Source organism: Antennarius striatus, chromosome 16 (assembly GCF_040054535.1).
Source record: "Antennarius striatus isolate MH-2024 chromosome 16, ASM4005453v1, whole genome shotgun sequence".
Classification (NCBI taxonomy): domain Eukaryota; kingdom Metazoa; phylum Chordata; class Actinopteri; order Lophiiformes; family Antennariidae; genus Antennarius; species Antennarius striatus.
Genome location: NC_090791.1, coordinates 10,870,664 through 10,895,703, shown reverse-complemented (window position 1 = coordinate 10,895,703; position 25,040 = coordinate 10,870,664). Strand labels below are relative to the sequence as shown.

Here is a 25,040-nt window from a genome sequence, read left to right as displayed (position 1 = left end):
TGGTTGTCTTACCAACAGTGAAGTTAAAGTGCACAGAACAGCTACGTCTGTCCCTAGATATACCTTGTAGGCCCAGTAGCAGACCGACTCAGGGTTATTGATCTCCTTGCCCAGACGATGGATAATCTTGGATGGAGTCCAGTTAATACCCTAAAAAGAGAAGTATGAAAATAAAACCAAAAAAAAGTGTATGATTTGTATTTCTGCCTGGTAGAGTGCAATTAATTTATTTGACAGAAACATTTCCTACATCTACATAATGATTTCAGAAAAGACAATAAAATATAGTCAACACACCTCATTCTTTTGCTCCTGCAGCATGGCCTTCATGATTGGCACCATCCAGTCATAAAATTTAACATAATTTGCCTCTGGCATCAGAGTGTTTCCATTCCTGTGGTTAAATTGAGACACAGGAAAACTGAATGCTCCGCAGAATGTGAATTTGGCTTACAGCAATTGTCATCCCAATAAAAAAATGAGAAGTCCATTTTAGACCATTTAAAAGATTTTGAGTTTATTATCACACAATTCAGAGGAAGAATATCCTCACCGTTGAATAAACATTTTAATAAATTGTCACAAAACTTTTTTCGATTAAAGTTCTGTGAATCTACACGTTGCATTTAAATTTCAAAAGATGAAAGATGATCCTGACTATTTCACACTTGTTTCAAAAGCTCCAGTTTTCAAATTCTCAATTTCAAGTTCTCTTACCTGTTCATACCTCTTTGAAAAAGATCAGCTCCACGCATTGTGAACTCTCCCCTGAAAACGGGGCCCAAACATTTAATCAGATCTTCCTCTATACCTCCAGCAGTGGTCACTACAACATCCACCTGCACAGAGAAGGAAACATGTTCAACTAAATAAGTCTCATGGGCAATTTTGGCAGAAATTTAAATGTTTTCAACTCACGTCATATCTGTACAGCATATGATTGGTCAACAATAGTGTGGGAAGATATATGAAATGTACAGTACAGTGGTACCTCTACTTACGGAATTAATTGGTTCCGGAAGAAATTACGTAAGTAGAAAATTACGTAAATAGAGACGCGTTTTCCATGCAAATGCCCTAATCTGTTCCAAACCCACAAAAATTCCGACACATTTTATAAAGAATAAAAATGCATCAAAACATGTAACAAATACATGTTACGATTAGATTATTACACAATAAATGAGAGTTGTGCATGACGTAAAAAACAAATAATAGAGTAAAGAATAATAATAATAATAATAATAATGATAGTCATTTACCTTTTAACACCTGTCCCCATTGTTTTTTGCCCTCTTTGGTTCATGCGCTCCTGCGTCACGATGCTGAACAACAATTGCATTCCAGTCCTCCTTTTGAACTTCTCCAACCACTCATCCCAACCATGCCTTAAATATATACTTATACTTCATTTTCTTTTAATAACATGTTGATTGTACATTCATTATGGCCATATTCTTTGGCGAGATCAACGAAACGCATCCCTTTCTCATGCCTTATATGATCTCTTGCTTTGTTTGTACGGACAAGAAAACTCTTTTCTTCGTCTTTTCTTTTCCTCTTTTCTTGTCACTTTCTTGGGGTCCATAGCGAATACGTACTCAAAAAGTTATTATATTTGCGCAAAGCTATCAGACAACCTCACAGGTCGAGTGCCGAGTGCCGAAGACACTCCAAAAACACCTCTAGCCCGACACAGAGGTGGAGTGGCATCCCTCTTAGCCAATGGGATGCCAGGAAGATACGTAATAGGTAATAGCCAATGGCAGCGCAGCTATGAGAATGTTGCATTCGGGAACCTGTGGGAGATTTGAGTATCAGCCGATACTGTGTTTTTATTCGAGTATCAGCCGATACTGTGTTTTTGCATTACGTAAGTCGAAATTTCTTTCGTAAGTAGAGGTAATATTTTCCTGCTGAGAAATATCGTAAATAGAGGTATCAATGTATTTGGAGATGACTGTACCATTCTGTGTTCGACAAGGAAGCGAATGCTCTCCCTGACACCACTGCTAATGAGGTTTGAGGTGTAACCGAGGAAGATGGTGCAGCTCATCAGGCAGGGGCAGGTTGATGGGTCCTCCTCATCACCGCCATTCACTGCATTCACTGCTTTCCATGGTTCCTGACGCCTGCTGATCTACATTGTGAATAGAATTAAGCAAGCAGATCCCAATATAAAAATGTAGTGAAAGCCCAATTTACCAGATAGAAAAAAAACTCCATTGTGACTGTTTAAAATGTACCATACATGATCTATACATTTCAGGAATTATTGTAGATATGTGAATTTACTTAAAGGCCCCATATTAGCCAAAATACTTTTTCATGGTTTCAATTCAAAATACCTGTCCCTGGCTTGTCTACAAATCCTGCAGACATGACCAAAAAAACCCCCAAACCATCAGAAAATATTTCTTGCTTCTTGTGAAGCATTTCACAGGTTTGAGGTCCACCATGATGTAGTATAGTAGTAGTACAGTGGGCCTTGTAACCTTTAGCCAAGGAGAGAAAATCCAAGCCAAACCCACTTCTTGACAGGGGTGTGGTTACTCATTATAATTATAACACATTATAGTTATTATAATTATAACACACACACACACACACACAAACAAAAAAACATGGAAATGAAACAGATGTGTGTTTTTTGAACCAACGCTACTTAAATTATTATTATTATTTTTTAAACATACATGGTTATTCCCTGAGGGTTTTCCATCTCACCATGTTGTTGATGTGCTGGATGGCCAAGCCCACATTAGTGGCCTGTAGGCCTGTGCTGACGTAGGACTGCAGCAGAGCATGGTAGTCTACTCCCTGGTTGAAGTTGAATCCTTGGATCTTTGGCATATCATTTGGTATTGGTTCGGTTTTTCTGAAAGGCTCCATTGACAATTTATGAACGTGGTGTGCCATGTTCTCTGACAAGCCTGAAATATATCAAATACAATAAGAATTAATTAAAAATAGAGATCCATGTCTCACTATTAGACATGAGTCATTAAAAGAAGAATACTTTATTCATTCCTTATTTTTTCACTCATGGTTAGTGCATGCATACAGGCCCTTGAAGCAAACACACATAAGGGACTTGGGCATACATTGGGAGGCAATTAGACGGGCGGTTCGCCCCGATTGAGGGGGCTTGTCTTCTCGTCTTCCGCGAGTGTTCTGTCTTGCGGATCCGGGTGTTGCGGGAATCCTATCCCAGCTGTGGGCGAGACGCGCCACGGACGCGTCGCGGGAGTAAACAAGGAAACTTGTGAAGCAACATCGGTACACACTGCACCACCCTGCCGGCTATTATGAAAATGTGACGAGTTAATAAACAATATCCAGGAAAGAGAGCGTAACCTTTTTTTGCCACCAGTCTTCCACTGAATGGTGAATCTGTAAACCCCCCTTTGCTGCCCCTAACAAATACTATGGGTGATTAACCTGGTTTCATAGTTCCAGATCCTACCTTTGATGAGTGCTTTGGTGCTTTGTATTTTACTTATTATACAGTCCCCTATTAACTCTGGGGTAACACTATTCAATCTTTCTGTCAGTGAATGACATGCGATCAGCGTTAACAAAGGACGTGTATATTACCAACACAGAAAACATGACATTATAACAACAGGTAACAACCCCGTAATATAAAACAACAACAGTCGAACAGGTACTGAAGTAAAATCTTATTCTAAGCCAGCAATGAGAACTAAATAACTAAATACCCAGTCCAGATGTTTAGTTATTTAAATGTTTTTAGGCGCTTCTAGTTCAGGGCGCCGATCTTCCGGGCACCTGACCCTTACCCCACACCCCATTGGTTCATGAAACCTACAGCACCTTGGCAGGTTAGTCTCTCTGTCTGTGTCTCTCTTTTTTTTTTTCATATGTCCCGTAAGAAAAACAAATTCCCTCATAGTATCCCCAGTAAAACAAAGAACTTCTATGAACCTATGAACTTTTATTTATATTTTTATTTAATTTATTAAGAATTTATTGAGCATTTATGAAGTATTTTTTTATTAATGATATGTAATATTAGCCCTAATATACAGAGGGCTACAAATCCTCTCCAGAAGTACTCAGCCTGTCTGGGATACTCTCTTTACTTGTCTAAACATGTTACTAACCCACTGCCAATTATATTAATTTTGAAATGTTTCAGCACATGTTTTTAGTTTGTTTGGTTTTACTGTGTTTTTTGAAATGTGTTGCCAACATCAAATTCAAAGTGGGCTTAATGAAATTTCTCCTTTTAAATGTTTTTGTTTTCATGCCAGCTTTTATAAAATATGCATTTTAAATAGTTTTTTGATCATCAAATTCTACTGTCGAACTTTTTTTTGGAAATGGTATGGTAGTTGTTTATGTCAATGAGCTATTTAGAATCACCAGTTTAACGCGTGTGGCCTGTTGCAAGTACTCAAAGGACGTAAACGGAATCCACGCATGTGAGAATACGCAAACTCCCCCAAAGGAGAGCTTCAGCCCCTTGGGTGGAGTGAAAGACAATAGTTGTTGATGTGGGGCGACAGGACTACCGAGTGCACCACTGTCTAAAAAATGTTGATTTTAAAATCCTGACTCTTCTTTCACGGCAATTAATACTTTGTTAAGCCAAGAACCGCGACTTTTACACACAGCTCCATCTATTAACAGCCTTGGAGGGAATTGAGTTCAGGAAAAAAAACAAAAACAAACAAGCTTGTCCTTCAATAACATCTTTCATCCCTGGCAATTAAAAAGAGCCTTTTTAAAGACTATAATGTGCAACTCAACTGAATTGAACTTGAAATGACAATGAGAAATATATGTTCTGAATGCTGTAGGTGAGATTTTTTTAAATTACTTAAATTTTTACACCTATGTCAGTTTTGAATGTAAAATATTTCCATTTTTGTATTCCTTCACATACCTATGAAGTAGCTGTCAAATGATCCCTTGTCTTTTCCTTGCTGCTCAGATGATGCACCTTCCAGTCAGGACTTCACAGCTGCTGCTGGAAAGCCTTTATTAATTTGGAGGGTGGGGTGTCATGCTTAGGTGGGCTGTCCATAGAAGCTGTACCAATTACAAGAGTTTATAAATAGACTTTGCCTGTCAAATAACAACCTTTGGATCGACTTCTGAAATTAAAACTAGCATGCAAACTGAACAATTTCAGCCCAACAGGTTATTATTTGTAGTTAACACTACAGCAAATGCTGTATTCGTGATGTGGCTCTAACATTCTTACATGATTCATATGTGCGTGTGTGTGCGTGCATGTGTGTGTGAGTTAATGTCATGTTGCATGTAGCAAGAGATCGCTACTATTGAATGTATGGATGATGAACTGCTGACTTAAAAAATTGCAGTGGCATGTACATTACATTTATTTATTTGAGTTTTCACTTCAGGTGGCACGGTGGCGTAGCGGGTAGCGCTGTGTCCACACACCAAGGCGGTTCCGGCAAGGCATTTTCTCCCCGTGTCTGCGTGGGTTCTCTTCGGGTTCTCCGGCTTCCTCCCACCACCATAAAAAACATTCGCTTCAGGTTAACTGGCCGTTCCAAATTGACCATGGTAATGAGTGTGTGCATGCGTGTTTGTCTGAGTCTCTGTGTGGCTCCACGGCGCCACACAGAGACTCCACGGCGCCACACAGAGACTCCACGGCGCCACACACACACACACACACACACACACACACACACACACACACACACACACACACACACACACACACACACACACACACACACACACACACACACACACACACACACACACACACACACACACACACACACACACACAAAACACTTTTCAAGTGAACTGGCCAGTCCCAAACTGCGTGCGTGCATGTTTGTCCTTATATGGCTCCGCGGTGCACTGGAGTGTCCCCTGCCTCACGCCCCCGGCCAGCTGGGATAGGATCCAGTACCCTGCGACCTGCAACAGCGGAATAAGCGGGTCATGACGATTAATGAATGAATGAATGAACGAATGAATGAATGTATATGCATCTGAATTCTTTATCATGCAACCTTGACATGATCATCGTCCTCTTCTTACTATAGGGTTCCAACATGTCCGTTTTATATCATATCTGTTTTAGGGCACACACGCTGTTCATAAGCTATACTGATTCGCTGTCTGTGTAGGTTCTCAGTCAATCAGGTCAAGGCAAATCATGGAGAGCAATAAAGGAATCCACTGAACTTGCATGAGGTCTGTTGAAGATGTTTCAACTCTCATCCAAGAGACTGCTTCAGTTCTGACTGGTAGAGACATCAGATTCTTATGAAGTCTCTTATGAACAGATTCTTATTCTTATACTTATACTTATTCTTTTCTTATTCTTATTCTTAGTACATCCCGCAAAGTGGTGATGTACTGTATTGTAATTGTCAGTGTTTGTGTGTTCGTTTGTCCGTCCGTCCACCAAATATCTTCACAACCGTTGCAGATAGAAAGATGAAACAAAAAGCACATTACTCGGGCGGGAAAGGGGATGGAAATGAGATAATGACCTTAACCTTGAGAAAACTAGGTCAAGGTTAAATTTCAACTTTCAAAAATTTTGCATATATCCCAGGAATTGGATAAAATAGAAAGAAGAAATAAAAGGCGTTATATTCAGGGAGCCAAGGGGATTAAAATTCGATCACAACCTTAAACTTGAAAAACTAGTTCATAGTCAAATTTTCGCTTTTATATCTTTTTAGGTACACACGTCTGAAACCTGATGAGATTTCATCACAAAACAAAAAGCAACATTTTCAGGAAGCCAGAGGCACAAAAATGTGTAGGTTAGGGTAAAATGTTGAATTCAGAGAGGTCTTGGAATGTTGCAGTCTCTGACTGCCTTGTTCTTATTCTTATTATATAAGAATTTGGGCTCTACCAATCAGTTAGAACTGAAGAAGCCTCTTGTGTGAAAGGTGGAGTGCCTTCGATGTATTTGTCTTTTCGGCATAAATATTTGTTTCTTTGATGTAATTTATTATGTGATGTCATTTATTTAAACTCAACTCACAAAAACAGGTTTATTGTTCTCGTACTATTTTTTTAAAATTAATTTAGAACTCTCAAGAGTATTTTTTCCACAACATCTGACATTGGAGTTTTTAACATCTAGAAACTGTCTGCCCCCCTGCAGGATGGCCTAGTATTATCCTGCACTAAGAGGAAGCCAGGGCCTACAGCAACAGCATGAGGTCTGAGTCTCTCCAAGGTCGGTTTTGCTTCTCCTTTGCATCTACTGTCACTGTTATTTGCACCAGAAAATTCACAGTCACTTGTGCTTCCTGAATGGATGGATTGATATGTGAGTTTAACTGACTTTGATTTATTCTTGATTATGTATATATACATAGAATGCAAATGCTTTCATGTTTGGATTATGAACATCCGATTTTTAAAATCAGCTCTTCACAATACTGTAACTTGGTTCTGTCTGGGATCCACAGTTATGTCAGTTTGTCAGGGTTTAACATGATTCATTCATTTACAAGTTTAGGCGTGGCCAAAGGTCCTCTGAGCTCATATACTGTATACTGTAATTTTTAAAAAAAATTCTGTAATAATGCCCGTAGGGAAATTATTAAACCAGTCTAGCACACATTGTTAGTCAATATTTTCATGCATATAAAGCGTGAACAAGCCAGTAGCGCGCACACACACACACACACACACACACACACACACACACACACACACACACACACACAAACACACACAAACACACACACACACACACACACACACAAACACACACACACACACACACACACACAAACACACACACACACACACACACACACACACACACACACACACACACACACACACACCTGTAAGCACGCAATAGAGGGGAGGTAGAGTCTAGGAGTAGAATTCATCATTATTTACCTATCAATCAACAGACAGACAGACAGACAGACAGACAGACAGACAGACAGACAGACAGACAGACAGACAGACTGACTGACTGACTGACTGACTGACTGACTGACTGACTGACTGACTGACTGACTGACTATAGATATCTATAGATAGATAGATAGATACTTTAGTAATCTCGGAGGAAATTGTACATATCCACTCATCAGGCATTACATAGCGAATAAATACTGGAAAAACACCAGGACAAAAAGAAACACTGACATCACAGGACATACCACAAGACATTCACTACACTAACAGACACATGCAGCATTAACAGGACTTATATAATAAACTATAACTAAAATATAAACAGTATAAAATTAAAAATAAACAGTATAAAATTAAAATATAAACAGTATAAAATTAAATTAAATCTGTTCAACCCCGTGCTGACCTCGCCACCTCCCCCCCACTCCCCCTGACAGAGTCATTGTACCCCTGATGGCACGGGGCACGAAGGAGGACCTCAGCCTCTCTGTGCAGGTGCTGTGTGACAGCAGTCTGCTGCTGAAGGTGCTTCTCTGCTGGGAGAAGGTGGTGTGTAGGGGGTGGCTGGTGTTGTTCATGATAGCCTTAACTTTAGACATGGTCCTGCTCTCAAAAAGCGTCTCCACAGAGTCCAGGCTCGGACCGACCACTGAGCCCGCTCTGTGGATGAGTCTGTTAAGACAATCCATATCTCTTTTCCTGGCCCCCCCACCCCAACACACAATGGCGTATGACAGCACACTGGAAACTACCAACCTCTGGTCACAGTGTGTGACCAGAGGTGGGGTACACTCTGGAGGACTCGCCAGTTAACAGTTTGTTTAGTTTTTATATTGTACTATTGGCAAAACTCAATTCTTCGTACGCTTCTACCGTATATTCTGTTATTATTTTTAGGATAAACGTCATGTTGGGATGCACAAACTTTTCTTGCAGCGCATCCCAGGGATGCACTACTTAAAGTTAACTCTGTTTATATATATATATATATATATATATATATATATATATATATATATATATATATATATATATATATATATATATATATATATATATATACATACACACACACATACATAATATGTGGATACACACACACACACACACACACAAACACACATGTACTTTTTATCATTATATTTCATATTTGAAATGGGAGTCAGTTACATATAAGTACTTTAAAAGCGTGACAAAGCTGCAACACGTTTCCTGTATCATACCTCAAGATTGTATACGGAACGGAAGCCGCTAGGGGCCAATTCCAGTCGGCGTGTTCATTTGAACCAGAAGAAGCGCTACGAAGCACGGCAGAACAGCGGCCTAGTTCTGATAATTCGACTTTCAAGTCATATCGTATGTATAGTTTGGTATATTTGTATTTTGACAAATTCTTTACACATTTTTACAACTGTAAGACTGTCTCCTCTGGAACTGTTTTTGTACAAGACGAATATGAACGCAAGTTTTCCCTATGTAGCATTAGCCCGGCTAGCAGAATTAGCAATTTAAGTCAAACATGCTAACGTCAGTTTGTAAAATGTATTCAACAATTCTACACTAAACACTGGCTGCCAACATTATGTGGAGTATGGCACAATAAATGCCAGCCTAGAAGTCGACTCTCTGAAATGATAATTCTGAGTTAGACGGCTGCTTTTTTGTGGATAACAGATGGCTGTATTTGCACACTTTGCGCCAGTCACATTGTGACCACCCTGCCGACCAGGCCCGATCTGCCCGTAACTTTTGGTCGCATTGGGTCAACTGAGGGTTTCGATTTCAGTTTCACCGTAAACAACCAATAAATAATACGATTACATACTTTAATTGGTTTGTGATCGAACCAGTGCAGTCAAATCCCACTAAATAAACAACACAGTCTAATAGCTTTAAATCGCGTAAAGGCGGCCTTGCTACATAATGCTAGCTAACTTGTTCTTGGATAACTTTTCTCACCCTCGGACCTTCCAAAGGTAACACTATCAGGGTCAATCGTGAATCGCTGACCCTGGGTCCTGTATAACTTGGTCCTGAAATTTCAACGAAAAATGTTGACATCCAAATATTTCTTTAGTATTTACCAACAGACATCGTAGTGTGGATGGAGGATTAACTTGGTGCGATTAAGCCGGTCAGAGAGATATCTGTTGTTCGTGTAGTCTGTCCTCGTTTTTGTTTTGCAGAACGATTTCCAATAATCACTGAACAATCTTCAAACAGGGATTCTTGGACTAGTTATTGAGGCACATTTATCGTCCCCCTCACTTTACCTCTGAACCAACAAGTCGGGGCCTCATTCTTCCTGTAGCTATACCATGTGCAGCTTCAGTTTCGCACACGAACCCTTGTGTGTATTTCATTTATCAACATTACACAAATTAATTTTGAATAATATTTTCATAATGGTGTATATGAAAAAGATTTGAGATGCTCCCTTTTTGATGTCAGAGCCTATTGCCATTAATTTGTCAAACATACGGTTTCAAAAGAGTGACCCAAGACAAGCTTAAATGCACTATGTAAATGTAAAATCTGATTATATAGTATACAGAGGATTTGAACTGTTGGTTATTTACTTTAGCTTAAAATTGTTTGCCTCCGTATTTAACTTAACATGAATTGTTCTTTCATAACAATACATGGACCAAAAATATTTTGGTCTTTTGCATCAGAAAGCCAGTGATGGGATTCATACTGTCTGATTCAGGGGCACTTGTTTGACCTTTTGTTTTGGTTCTTCTCAGTTTTCTTGGTACTATAAGAAATAATAAAAATGTATACATAATTGTAACTGACATATGTCCTTTTCAGGATGGAGTGGCAGCCAGATGAGCAGGGACTTCAGCAAGTCCTCCAGCTGCTCAAAGACTCACAGTCACCCAACACAGTCACACAGAGAGCTGTCCAACAAGTATCCTACAGCAGCATAATGCGAGGGTGTACAATGTGAAGTTTGTATACAGTATATTTTATTAATTGGTGCCTCGATTATAATGTGGGATTTTATCTTAGCTCATTTTTATCGTACCTGTGCTGTATGTTCCTGTAAGACTACTGCAATGTTATCAAGTTTCAGTTTTCTCTGTAGTTGAAAGGACCAAGCATATGAGCTGTGATATCTTACACAGTTAGAAGTAAAACTGGGATTTCATTCTTTTTTTCTAAGTATGTAATTGCACATTAATAATAAGTTATTGCCAACATGTATCTTTTCACACGCTTAAATTGTATTGATCAAACTGTTATAAAAGGGAAAAAAACGTTTTCATGAATGAAAAATGTCTGTGTGGACCCACTTAAAATCTTTTGTTCCGAGTTTATTCAAGCATGCTTATTTGTTATTTTTCATGCATTGTATAAATGCCAAAAACATAAATTAGTATAGTTCACCCATCAGTTATTTAAAGTTGAATCTTGAAGCAAAATATTCCTAAACTACAATTCTAGAAACTTGAACAGCTCAACCAGTTCCCGGACTTCAATAACTATCTCATCTTTGTCCTAACACGACTCAAAACTGAAGGTGAGTGCCCTGTTTTTTCTTGTCTTTTTTAATGTAAACTCTGATCCGTCCATTAATTAATCTACCATATCAAACAGAAGTTGAGCCTATTTCTATTTCTAGCATTTCATAATTCTATAGTTTATACAATTACGACATTTGGCTATCTCTACTATATTACAATTTTTGTTTTTAATTTTAAATGTAAGGGTCTTTATACTACTGCATTTATTTGACTTAAATTGAGCCACTTTACTACATAGAGTAGTACCATGAACACATGTACTGATATGTAACTGATATGTAACCTTGCTTCATCATAGCATCATCCCAGGCAGTTCCAGCTACACTATTTATCAGGATAAAATCAATAGTGGCAAAACCCCACCCAAGATAACGTTAAAAAAACAAGAGTTTGGATTCTTATCCGCTATCCAAATCTACATTGATATGTTTTAATTGGTTCTCTTTTTTTCCCCATCACAGATGAGCCGACCCGTTCGCTGAGCGGTCTGATATTGAAGAATAATGTTAAAGCCCACTATCAAAACTTCCCTTCAGGCGTTTCTGACTTCATTAAGCAGGAATGTCTGAATAACATTGGGGACCCCTCGCCACTTATCCGTGCCACCATTGGTGAGTTTGTGTGTTTTGTCAAAGCTATAATGTTATGTGGCCCTTTCCCTCTGTAAGCCTCTGGAGATGATGTATAAAATGACCTGACTGCTGGTGAAGGTATTTGTATTCATACTGTCTGATCCTGAGCTGCTCCACAGGTCTCGGCTTTTGTTGCTGTTAAATCATAAGTCGTGAACTCAAGTTGTTCTTTTGGTCTTCTAGGCATCCTGATCACAACTATCTCCTCAAAGGGGGAGTTACAGACATGGCCTGAGCTGCTCCCCCAGCTCTGCAACTTGCTCAACTCTGAGGACTATAACACCTGTGAGGTTTGTGCTTACGCTCTGCTTTGCCTTTTTCTTTGTACTTGTTTATATGTAATGTAATGCAGAAATCATTGATTTGATGTGTACTGTCACTTGTGTGTGAGCAGTCAAAATCCTCAATTATTAAAATGACCAAAAAGTTTTTAAATATTTCCTACAAATCCATCAACATAATGAGCTGAAACGAGTGGAAAGCAGTCTGTATATTACAGTACTTTGCCTCAGTTGTTTTTCTGATGTGGTCTTATTTTGTCCTCTGTGTGCCTGTATGTTCACATGTTGACCCGACAGCCTCTCTGTGTTTACTCATGTCTCAGGGCTCCTTTGGAGCACTACAGAAGATCTGTGAGGACTCGTCAGAGCTGTTGGACAGTGACGCTCTAAACAGACCTCTCAACATCATGATTCCAAAATTCCTTCAGTTCTTCAAGCATTGCAGCCCCAAGATTAGGTACAGTAGACAGAGAACATCATTTCTGATTTTTGCTTCATTGTCATCTGGGTGTGATGCACAATAACGTCTGATTGACTGTGAAGGTGTTTGTATTCATACTGTCTGATCCAGACAGTATCAGGATTCTTCTGATACTATAAACAACATTTAAAGAGTTTCTCTTAGAAACCAGTTGGGCTGTTAACTCGTTGCTGTGAATCTTGCAGGTCCCATGCCATAGCCTGTGTGAACCAGTTCATCATTGGCAGAGCCCAGGCTCTAATGGACAACATTGATGGCTTCATAGAGGTGAGCTGTGTGTGAACATACCACACAATTTTTGCTGAATCCATCTATTTCCCTGTGCCACCCAGTCTTGATCCTGAATGTATATGTAAGTTGTTTCTCTTCTCCCTTGTTAGAGCCTGTTTGCCCTGGCAGCAGATGACGACTCTGAGGTTCGAAAGAATGTGTGCCGAGCCTTGGTCATGTTACTGGAGGTCCGCATTGACCGCCTCATTCCCCACATGCACAGCATCATCCAAGTAAGTGTTGGACTGAAGTACCTCGAAATTTACTGTGGACCTCCTGCAGGATTCAAACAATATTATGTCACTCCATACATCTGACAATTAAACACAGTACCTTGATTTACAATTAAAACCATAGCTTCTATAGGTTTTCTTTTTCTTTTTACCACTTTGGACACAAATTTTCAAATTGATCTTATAAAAGCTCACATCTCAGTCTACAGCACATTTTCTCATTTCTTGCAGTACATGCTGCAAAGGACCCAGGACCCTGATGAGAATGTGGCTCTGGAGGCCTGTGAGTTTTGGCTGACTTTAGCAGAGCAGCCCATCTGTAAAGAGATGCTGTCAGGACACCTGGTACAGTGAGTACCATGTTTTTATTGTACCAGATTTTTATTTAGTGTGTGTTATGTGTTACTTTATATACAGTATTTTCTGCACTATAAGGCGCACTGGATTATAAGGTGCACCTTTAATGAATTGCTTATATTATAATTTATTTCATATATAAGGCGCATCGGATTAGAAGGTGCATATAATAAAAAAATTAAAATAGATATAAAAAACTAGTGGCTGTAGTTGCGCTATCCGTCCACTAGCTAGAGCATTCATGACCCTGAGTACCTTTAATCAGCTATGAACGGCTATTGTTGTGTCAATGAGGCCATTCTGAGCCTCATCAAGGAAACCTGATCACTTTGCCATCTTAGGCCCCATCCACACGATGCCGGAACTTTTTGAAAACGCAACTTTTTTGTTGCGTTTATGCCTTCTGTCCACACGACAACGCAGATATCTGGAACGAAAATGCAACTTTTTGAAAACGCTGGCCTAGGTGGATTTTTTTAAACATCCTGGGTGTGCGTTGTTGTGTGGACGGTGGATCCGCAAATTTTTTAAAACGCTGATGTCTTGCCTGCGACGAAAACCTCTGTGACGTCATATTTATGGGCCCGTGTGTTGTGACATCAAAACACGGAGGATTCCTATTGGATAAAATTTGACTCAATATTGCCACCACATGGTTTGGCATGCTTATAGCTGTCTTCGAAAACGCACTGATGCGGTCGTGCGGATGCGAATGGTTTTCAATGAATTTTTAAAAAGTTTCAAAAAAACCCGTCATCTTGTGGACGGGGCCTTAGAAAGAAGTCAACACGCATGGGTTTTTCCCTTAGCTGCTGAGATTTACTAATAAAAGTACTACAAAATACTGTAGTACAAAATTATCTAAAAACATAGTCAAATTAGATTTTATTTCAAATTAGATTTTATTTCTATAGCTTTTAGTGACGTGTGGTGAGGTTCACAGAGGTAAGAGCCAGACAAAATGGCGTATTTGCCACTTTGTCTAGACATTAAAAACGGGTTAAATTCCTTTCGAGTGTACCACTCAGTGCAAACAGGGCGGGTTATTTCCTGATCTGAAGTTCGAAGCAGATATTTAAGCTCCGACGTTCATCTTTGTTAATTAATTAAATATTGTTTTGATCGATCGGTAGTTCACTCGGAGGTGAGGTGCAACTATTTGCTGCTGCACTGTGTGTCCAAAACAATTTTTTAACCAGTTTTTAATGTCAGGCTGCTAATTTACTGGTAAATTTCGACGCTCTGTTTTACTCATTGAACTTACTTTAACGTCGGTGTCTCACGGCCGTGATTCTCACCGACCGTCGCTGCCGGACAAAATACACAATCCTAAATGCGCCCCTCTGCCCCCCTCCCACCCCCCACAGTAGCATGTTGTTTCAGATATCAACTACATTTGCAAATCAATTGCAGCACACCAGGCAGCTTTGTCTAGCAGTGACTCTGCTCTTGAAATTTCGGAAAAGGCTGGAAGTTCAGCTTTGAGGGTCTTTCATTCTCCTTTATTCCAGTTTCTCCGTGTGTTTCCGCAGACTGATAGAATGGACCGTCACTAGATTCCAGATTACAGCACTGACACTCGACAATGGCGTTTTTTAGACCAGTTAAGTTTAAAGTGGGTTATTTCCGGCACCAAAGTATTTGGGAAATATTGAGATCAGTCAGTCAGTCAAACTTCATTAATAGAATTGTTGAAAATTCCCTATGCTTTGATACGTTATTGTAGCCAGGCACCGGTGCTCTCCGCAGGCTGCTCTGCCATCAGACAGCAGGTCAGTGAGAGCCGGGACTTCGGTGACGCCCCTTGACTACTGTTTTTAAGGGATATAGGCCCGAGTGCCTTGTGAAGGGGTTCTCTGGTGGTGTAGTGCAGCATGACTGCCATCCAGACCGCCGGCTTTTTTTCAGCGGTCTTGTTTTTAACCAATATTAATATTAATCCACATATGAGGCACATCGGATTATAAGGGGCACTGCGGGTTTATGAGAAAATTATATGCTTTTACATGCCTTATAGTGCGGAAAATACTGTGTGTGTGTGTGTTTGTATATATATAAAAGAACTACTGTCATAATTTTCATGACTTGGAAGTCATCCAGGTCATAGAGATTAAAATATATTTGAAGGGGCTAAAATATCATGGATCACAGTACGATGACATGTAGATGGGATTATGCCAATTCAGTCATTCTGATTGATTTTATGTTGGTATGAATAGCAAGAAGATGTATATAGTTGAAAAACAGCTCTGGATGAAAACCACAAACTATTGGTGATAAACAGTTTGCCATGTAGTTTCACTTTGCTATGTAGTTTGTCAGTAAAGCATCGTATTCTAAAAGGTTATATGATTGTATGCTGATGAAGAATCACAAATCTCTTAAAGTTGTCTCATAATACAACACAATTTTTAGCTTATGAATGTGGAAATGACATTTGTCTGTTTCATCGAGTAAACCTCCTCCTTCCTCAAACATAGACTGACTCCAATCCTGGTGAATGGGATGAAGTATTCAGAGATCGACATCATACTGTTGAAGGTGGGCCCTCTTGTGTGTTTCTGGAATAACTACTCTATGATAAATGCAGTGTTAAAATCTGCATCTGTCGCCATAGCTGAGATTGAATGTTTGCCTCTGCCCAGGGTGATGTGGAGGAGGACGAGGCCGTTCCTGACAGCGATCAGGACATCAAACCCCGTTTCCACAAGTCGCGCACTGTCACCTTGCAGCACGAAGGAGGGGAGGATGAGGAGGACGAGGACATAGAAGATGACGACGACGACGATGATGACACACTATCTGACTGGAACCTGCGTAAGTGGCAGAGAAATGCAGTTAGTGGGGAGGTTGGGGGTTCAGGCAAGTTGTTAACTAGTCTTTCCTTTGTTATGCAGGAAAGTGTTCGGCTGCAGCGCTTGACGTGTTGGCAAACGTATTCCGGGATGAGCTGCTGCCCCACCTCCTGCCACTCCTGAAAGGCCTCCTCTTTCACCCCGACTGGGTCATCAAGGAGTCTGGTATCCTGGTGTTGGGGGCCATAGCTGAAGGTGCATAGAAAACTTCTGTTCGCTGGTTGTTGTGATCAGCTGCTTTCATATAGGTGGAAAACAAGACCCTGCCTGACCCATCCTAACGTAATTCTCAGATGCTGATTGGCAGTTTTTAATCCTTTTCACATTGGGGAAAAAAAATTTCAATACCAAATTAATTGTTCATTGGCATGGACCCAAAATAATGATTGTAATCATCATCAAAGTAATCATTGACTTTACTGAACAAACATTTTTCCTTTAGAATACATGACTAGATTGACTCAGGTTTTGTCTCTGAAATAAACTTCCTTCCATACGTCTTTATTAACTTCTCTTGTCTCCTAATTTTCTTTTCCTCTATGGCCCAGGCTGCATGCAGGGCATGGTACCCTACCTGCCAGAGCTGATCCCCCACCTCATTCAGTGTCTCTGTGACAAGAAGGCCCTTGTGCGCTCGATTGCCTGCTGGACTCTGAGTCGCTACGCGCATTGGGTGGTGTCCCAGCCCCCTGACTCCTACCTCAAACCCCTAATGACGGAGCTCCTCAAACGTATCTTGGACGGCAACAAGAGGGTGCAGGAGGCTGCCTGCAGGTAAGTTACTACTTACACTCCTCCTTTTCTCCTTTTCATGTGGATATGATGAAATTCCCAGCTCATTGATTCACAGTGATACGCTTTGTTCCCATTTTGTTCTCTGATCCACATTTTTTCTGCATCATTCCTGCCACAAAACCCTGATGTATAGACAAAATATAGACGTGTCTTTATTTTTATTTTCTTAGTGCGTTTGCGACCCTGGAGGAGGAGGCGTGCACAGAGCTCGTTCCTTACTTGAGCTTCATTCTGGACACGCTGGTGTTTGCCTTTGGGAAGTATCAGCACAAGAATCTCCTCATTCTCTATGATGCCATTGGAACTCTGGCAGATTCAGTCGGTCACCACCTCAATCAGCCTGTAAGCACTTCTATCATTTATTTTTATCATTATTGCATCAAACGGAGAAACCTTTTCAGTTCTGTTTTTTAAAATAGGTTTAATAGTTTAGGGCCATTAACCTTAATAATTTGTATACAGTAACAACATGCTGGCTGTGGGTCCTGTTTGACCCCAAGGTGGTGGTGAGATGTATTATTTTTTTCTAATGGGTTGCTGGTGGGAAAGTCTCCACCTTGCTATCATCTGATTTCTTCTACTGTCTGTGCTTTCTCAGGAGTACATACAGAAGTTGATGCCCCCCCTTATTGCCAAGTGGAACGAGTTAAAGGATGAAGACAAAGATCTCTTCCCACTGCTAGAGGTTAGAATCTGTTTTTAAATCAACTACTCACTTAACATGTGGGGCTTATATCTTAATGATCTCTTCTATGCTGTCGGACACACATTTCAGATGGTTGTGTTCACTGTGCTTGGTATCTGGAAATGATGAATCACCCAGCTCATTGATACAATATGATGCATTTTGTTCCTACCATTATCTGATCCAGACAGAGCACAGCCAGTACTGCTGCACAGCTGGTTACTGATATAGACAGTGGATATTTAAATCTACACACCTCCTGGTAAAGTACCAGGTGCTTGTGTTATAAAAAAGATGGCAGCAAAATAAGATTTGTTTCCACCCTTTAGTGTGACTATAATCTGCACAATTCAATTACAAAGCTGAAATATTTTTGAGCAGGGTAGTAAAAATAAATAAAATGAGGTGGGTGGACACCCTCTTATACAGAAACTGGGGGTGGGGCTGGACTCAGATTGATCTCATTCAAACATGAAATTCTGATATTTTAAAAAAGGTATGGAGACTTCTTATATCTACTGTAGTTTTATATCTTGATTTAAGGAAATTTTCCACATTGACAAATGACAATGGTGAGTCTTTCGGTGGTTTTAACAGTGTGGATCGGCGAGACAATCCCCAGCATATTTTTCCATTTCATTTTGCAGTGTCTGTCATCAGTAGCCACTGCCCTGCAGAGTGGGTTCCTGCCTTACTGTGAGCCTGTCTACCAGCGCTGTGTCACACTAGTCCAGAAGACACTAGCTCAGGCTATGGTGAGAGCATAAACAGGCATCAAATAAGTGTTGTGTATTTAAGGATCCCGCTTTAGAGGTAAGGGGATATCAACCCCTGACTGTCAACTCCACAGATGTACAACCAGCATCCAGACCAGTACGAGGCTCCTGACAAAGATTTCATGATCGTGGCTTTGGATCTACTTAGCGGCCTGGCTGAGGGGCTGGGGGGTCACGTGGAACAGCTAGTGGCTCGGTCAAACATCATGACTCTGCTTTTCCAATGCATGCAGGTACAAGGGAGTGGAAATGGGTCTGCATTTACATGGATGTGTCTTTTACAGCACTGAAATGTAGTTTGTGTTCTAGGATACCATGCCTGAGGTCAGGCAAAGCTCCTTTGCTCTCCTGGGTGATCTAACCAAGGCATGCTTCCTCCATGTTAAACCTTGCATTGGTGAGTCTTTGCCTGTTTTACCGTCATCAACTATCCTATAGTCTCTTGCCATTAGGGTGCTTCCAGCATTAGTGCCTGTTCTTTCTACTGCTGTCAGAGTTTGAAGGAGTTGTCTGTGTTTGAGAGACAGACACAATATAAAATATTTGTTTGTAAGGAAAATGTCACTGCTTGCATTGTAACCAGTTTGTGTCCATGCCCACCCGCCTTAGCTGAGTTCATGCCAATCCTGGGACTCAACCTGAACCCGGAGTTTATCTCTGTGTGTAACAATGCAACCTGGGCCATCGGTGAGATCTCCATGCAAATGGGTAAGTGTGTAAATGTGTGTTTGTTTGGGTTTACTGACAACAAATGACTCCTATCTGGAAATGATGAAACACCCAGCTCATTGACACAAAATGAGACATCTTGTTCCTAATAATTTCTGATCCAGATGGAGTCCATTGTGTCTTGGTGAGACCGTCGAGCGATCACACACAAGTTAACATGCATGGAACCTCGGTGTGATTAACAAATGCAAACTGGATGGCATATCTGTACACCCATCTGGTCTTTCTTCTTTTCTGTCGTTAGTGGTTCTTGGAATTTGATCAAACTTTTTATACACTCCATTGCTGGCAGCATATTTACCTGTCGTGGTATTCAAACACATTTCTAACAGTCTAGTCATTGCTTGATTGTAAAATGGGTACATGGGCCGAGCCACCATTTGGTGTGTTGAAAAAGACCGCTCTCATGCTTGCACATAATGCGAATGTGTGTGCACGTATGCCTGCCAAGTCCCAGTCAGACCAGTGATGCTGGGTATGATTTCATTACAGGCACAAGTCTCAAGCAGCAAGCAAGGGATTGTTCTGGTGAGCGTATCTCAAAGACTGAAATCGAATCAGTTTTTTTTCTTTGAGTCGTTGGTTAGGGTGTGGAGACAAGCCCCATCTGAAACATAGCTGAAGGATTTTATTGCCAACAAATTTTAACTGACATTAAAAATTAAATATTTGCCCACAGCAAAGATGATAGGTGATATTCCAACTGTTCTATAAAAGACAGGACATGTTTATATGTTTGGATTTCCCAATCAAAGTGAATGATTGCATGAGAGTGAGCAAACGGGCAATAGTAACATGCACATGAGCGTAAATCTTGTGGCCATATTTATAATCCATTCCCCAATCAAGAGCTGTTAGTGAATTTTAAAAAGGAATACCAGAGGACTTCCAAGCATCTGACGTCAATTGATACATTTTTTAAAGACTTTTTTACTGTTTGTGCTGAAAATCACAAAATGTGTTTTGAGCATTCCTGGACTCCACTGCCACATTTGCACTTGAAGCAACCTTGAAAACTCAGAACAGACCTGAACAAGATCACCCTCAAACGTTACAAAGTGAAGGGAAAAAAGTTGAATGAAAAAATATTTAATCTGAAAATTTTTCTACACTCATTTTGACTTTGCTAAAACTATTTCATGTATCAAAATAGTTAATCCACAAGAGTAAAGTGTGATTTCAAGAATTTGATATATCATTCAGCTTTTAGCTTTTTGAAATTGTGACTTCTCGCTTTGCTTTTAGACAAATGGGAGCCTCATTACCTTTTGGCATAAAGCACAGACCACTTTACACAATATCCTCGTTTTCTGCTGTCTGTTTGTAGGTGCAGAGATGCAGCCTTATGTGGGTATGGTACTTCCTCACCTAGTGGAGATTATCAATAGACCAAACACACCCAAAACTTTGCTGGAAAACACAGGTACACACTGGCCTTCAGACACAAAATAAGTTGAAGAGTGAAAGCCTCTGATAGTCATGTTGGAGTTGAGGGTAATGCCTGTTTCTCCCTTTGTGCAGCCATTACAATCGGCAGACTGGGTTATGTCTGTCCACAAGAAGTAGCACCACAGCTGCAGCAATTCATTAGGCCATGGTGAGTCACGTGTGAATTGTCATCTGGATGTCATGAACTACAGAGCCGGTTTATTCGGAAATAATTGAACTGAACTTTTTGGTGTTAATGAAATTGAATAAAAAAATTCTCCTTGTAATTTAAGTTATAGGTATTAGAAGAATTTCCATTTAAAAGACTCAAGACTCTTTTTATTCACTTCACTGCATCTCCTCCCAGGTGCACATCACTGAGGAACATCAGAGATAATGAAGAGAAGGATTCCGCCTTCCGAGGGATTTGTGTGATGATTGGTGTCAATCCTGCAGGAGTGGTGCAGGTGAGGCTCCATCCTCCAGTCTTATCCAGTCTTATGGTAGCTGAGGGGGCTGCAGAACTAAGGGGGGCTCTGCCTCAGTGTGTAAAGAACTAACATGCTATCTCTGTCTAGGACTTCATTTTCTTCTGTGATGCTGTCGCTTCCTGGGTCAACCCCAAGGATGACCTCAGAGACATGTTTTATAAGGTGAGTACTTTATCAGGAGGAATCAGATGCGAATCCTGTCATTTAAATGTTCCCTGCTGCCTCACCACACTCAGTGATGATCACATATCAGACATTCGAAAGCTGACAACGAGCTGATGAAAGTTGACTCTGAGATTGTGGGTAGAGCTTCCTGTTGGAAGAGGGACAGCAGTTTCTCTAAAACACCAAACAATCACAAGTGGAGCTAGGCATGATTTAAAAGCAGTGAAGATGTCTTCATGATGTTTGATTAACACATGAAACATGCTGGAGTGATGCCTTTTGATATTCTGATGCCTTTTGACATTATACTTGCTGACATTGAAGCATAAATTTCTGGTGAGAAATTTTGTCAAAAAATTTTTTCATTTATTTTCTCACTTGCAGACATCCATGCAATCATGCACGTTTGCAGACAAATGAAAATCCGAATGAAAATCCTTAGCAGCTGTTCTAATGTTCATGACAAAATGTTTCTCTGACTCTTATTGTTGTTCTGTTTTTTCCCCCCCAGATCCTGCATGGCTTCAAAGACCAAGTCGGAGAAGAAAACTGGCAACAATTCTCTGAGCAGTTTCCTCCTTTGTTGAAGGAGCGCCTGTCGGCTTGCTACGGCGTTTAACTCAACCATCTTTTGGTCCACACAGGACATCGACCCGTCAGGTATTACAGCCTCGACCCAGATCCTCTTCTGGAAATGATGAAACACCCAGCTCATTGATGAACAATGATACATTTTGTTCCCAAATTCTGTTTCTGATCCAGAGTCACATCTGTTACTTACACGTCTGTACAGCCTTGTCTGAATCGCTCATTTAATCACTGCCTCTTTCTTTCTGTGTCTTTTCCAGGTTAATGTATGGGAGGGTTACTGGGGAACTCATTGCACTGCCCAGATTGTGGGGAGAAACGAGAGCAGGAGGAATATGACTGGTCTAGATGCTCTGGTCAGCGAAGGGCCTCCCCCCCCCATGCCGTGTGTGTTTCTGAGGGAGGGTGGGTAGAGGGTGGTGGATATGGGAGGGTAAACTGGGGATTAAAGTATACCTCTCGGATTAAAAGCCTCACTAAGTCCAACACACTCAAAAGTGACTTTCGCCAATAGCAATGCTGGAATCCTAGGTCGAAGAGGACAAAAAAATTGGGGTCTGGTTTTGACCTCCCCCCCGTATTTGATTATTCTATAGAGGTAGGGGGGATGGGTGGGTGGCATCATATATATACATAAAAAGACATGATCTGAACCAGCATAAGATGCCGTAGTCCCAATTAGCACAATGTGTGTGGTCTGTCCAGTAACTCACATGTAGTGTTGAAACAGCCTCGTGTCAGAGACAAGAAAACAAATCACTTTTACTATGTAACTGCAGGAAATGTGCACAGATGTTTTGCACCTTTTTACGCAGAAATCGCAAAAACCATTTGATGTGCATAAACAGAAGTTTTTTTCACACGTGCGCTTAGCTGAATCCAATGTCCTTCCTCTTCCTGTGGTTCCTGAAGTCCTCTCGAAACATAGGTTTGTTTTTCTCTTCAACTGGGGCCAAAAGAGATGCAGTAGGTCTGTTCTAAAGTTTTACCTCCACAGTACAAAGTTAATGCATGGACTATGATCACCTCTTCAGTGACGCATGTTTGAGTGAATGTCAGTCTTGTTTCTCACTTGATTTAGAACAGTTGTAAGTACAGGGAGGCTGCCATAATTTAAAGCTTTGTGCTTTGGTTCTTTTGTCTTCCCATTCATTCTTTTCATCCATTCTTTGTCTACTCAATCCAGTCCTTGTAGATAATTAGGGGCTGTGTGGTGAGACAGAGTACAGGTTAATACAGGATTCAGTTCATGTTTGAATCACTCACTTCAAGAATTCAAATACTGTAGGCAAATTGAGAATCCTTTTTGCTGCTGTTGCTTAGTTTTTAAATAGTCTTTACAAAATGGACATGAGCGATAACAAACAACGAATTGGTTGTCACTGATATAAATGCACTTTTTTCTTTTGTAAGAAATTTAGAATTTCAAATGTAAGACAGTAATACTGATCTCCAGGTAGTTTTTTTGAATAACTGATTTTAGGACTGTTAAAGGCTTGCTAAAGTAAGCATAATGATAATGTTAAGCAATGGTTAAATGACTAGGGTATGACTTGATGTCTCTTAATATAGTTTTATAATGTAGCTCCTAAAATATTTGGACAGGATTTAAGAGATGGGAGATGTCTTAATTGCAGTATTTTGACCTGTACCCTACTGCACCTCCATGATATTTGTTAAAGGATGGCTGCATTTGCACCAAGGCCTCTCCTTGTCATAAACATTGCATGCTTTTCAATAGTCTTGCTCCTTTTTTTGTCATTTTATTACTGGTCCATTTGGAGGGATCAACCTGATCACAGCTTCATTAAAGGCAATCAAACTCACTGCTGGAAAAATGTACTTTTCCAGCTTATGATCAAACTAGTGACGGGTGTTGCAATGACTTTGCCTGTTGATACTATGTATTCCTCGGAATACACCGAGTCTGAGTCCTATTGCTTCCCCTGACACCATTTAGCTTGTGCAAATGACTGGTGGTCTTATTCAGCTTTATCTTTTAGTCATTGTCCAAAGTGGACAGTTGTAATGGAAGTGCGTGTGGCTGTTTGCCTGTTCGTGTTTTACTCAGTGTGTACCGATTAAATTTGACATTACGCCAGTGCTACAAAAACAAGAGTGACGATAAAAATAAGGAACACCAAATGTTTTCCTTCTTCTAGATGATCTAGAAAATAATTGTAGTTTTTCCTCAGACTATTCAGAATGTGTGCAAGCAGTGAGAGAAGATGAATTGACCACTCATTGATGACAGGCTAGACAGACGTTCTTGGGAAGCATTCATTACTTTCAGGATGTAGCCCCTGTGACACAAAATCTGGTGAAAAATTGAGACTTAACCAAACAGCGCAATATCAAGGTTGTCTAAACTATTTACACAAGTAAACTAAAATGCAAGTTGTATTTTTTTTGTTTCTTTTTTTTTAATTTTTATTTTGATGTTCTTGTGACAGTGGTTTATTTATTTTTTTAACATTTTTTTGTGCTTGCACAAATTGTTTTGGACTTTAAAAGTTTTTTTTTCTTTTTATTCTTTTTCTTTAAAGAAGATTTTGTTTTCGTTGTTTTAAAGCGGATCATTTGATTTATGTGAAATTAATGCTGTGGTTGGACTGAAGGCGAGTCAGTGCTTGGTGCATACATGAGGGAAGAATGTGGAAAACTAATTCATAACTTTGTACCAATCTGATATCAAGACTGGCATTTGAATTTGATGTAGATCATTTTTTGCTCAACTGTGGTGCAGGTGGGATGTTATCTGATGTATACCTTTTTTGTTTTATTTTTGTCAATAGGGGGAAATAAACTTTTTTTTTATTAAGCTTTG

General features: G+C 40.1%; 2 protein-coding genes across 5 annotated transcripts in view; one reads left to right on the top strand and one right to left on the bottom strand.

The window, feature by feature from the left end:
• The window catches only part of LOC137610308 (deoxyhypusine synthase-like), a 15,617-nt gene extending 5,424 nt beyond the window's left edge, over window positions 1-10,193 (bottom strand). The window contains exons 1-7 of one of the 3 annotated variants that reach the window (XM_068337873.1): window positions 10,002-10,193; window positions 5,831-5,931; window positions 2,728-2,933; window positions 1,967-2,140; window positions 718-839; window positions 298-394; window positions 64-150 (exon numbers count right to left, since the gene is read on the bottom strand). In XM_068337873.1, the coding sequence (XP_068193974.1) occupies window positions 64-150; window positions 298-394; window positions 718-839; window positions 1,967-2,140; window positions 2,728-2,933; window positions 5,831-5,843 (699 nt within the window). In that variant the 5' untranslated portion in view covers window positions 5,844-5,931; window positions 10,002-10,193. Of the gene's footprint in view, window positions 1-63; window positions 151-297; window positions 395-717; window positions 840-1,966; window positions 2,141-2,727; window positions 2,934-4,912; window positions 5,059-5,369; window positions 5,532-5,830; window positions 5,932-10,001 lie in introns of those variants that run through there. The other 2 variants (XM_068337874.1, XM_068337875.1) reach the window with 2 other exon arrangements.
• LOC137610306 (transportin-2) lies at window positions 9,179-25,040 on the top strand. 2 transcript variants are annotated; one of them, XM_068337870.1, is made up of 26 exons: window positions 9,179-9,273; window positions 10,732-10,831; window positions 11,368-11,443; window positions 11,909-12,058; window positions 12,263-12,369; window positions 12,684-12,817; window positions 13,027-13,108; window positions 13,222-13,344; window positions 13,576-13,694; window positions 16,182-16,242; window positions 16,347-16,518; window positions 16,599-16,751; window positions 17,105-17,330; window positions 17,522-17,693; window positions 17,950-18,036; window positions 18,684-18,791; window positions 18,887-19,045; window positions 19,122-19,209; window positions 19,422-19,520; window positions 20,034-20,069; window positions 20,869-20,964; window positions 21,063-21,138; window positions 21,337-21,436; window positions 21,548-21,622; window positions 22,137-22,285; window positions 22,474-25,040. In XM_068337870.1, the coding sequence occupies exons 2-25, from the start codon at window positions 10,733-10,735 to the stop codon at window positions 22,242-22,244; spliced, it is 2,706 nt and encodes a 901-aa protein (XP_068193971.1). In that variant the 5' UTR covers window positions 9,179-9,273; window position 10,732; the 3' UTR covers window positions 22,245-22,285; window positions 22,474-25,040. The 2 variants fall into 2 exon arrangements, with proteins under 2 accessions (XP_068193971.1, XP_068193972.1); XM_068337871.1 differs by lacking the exon at window positions 20,034-20,069.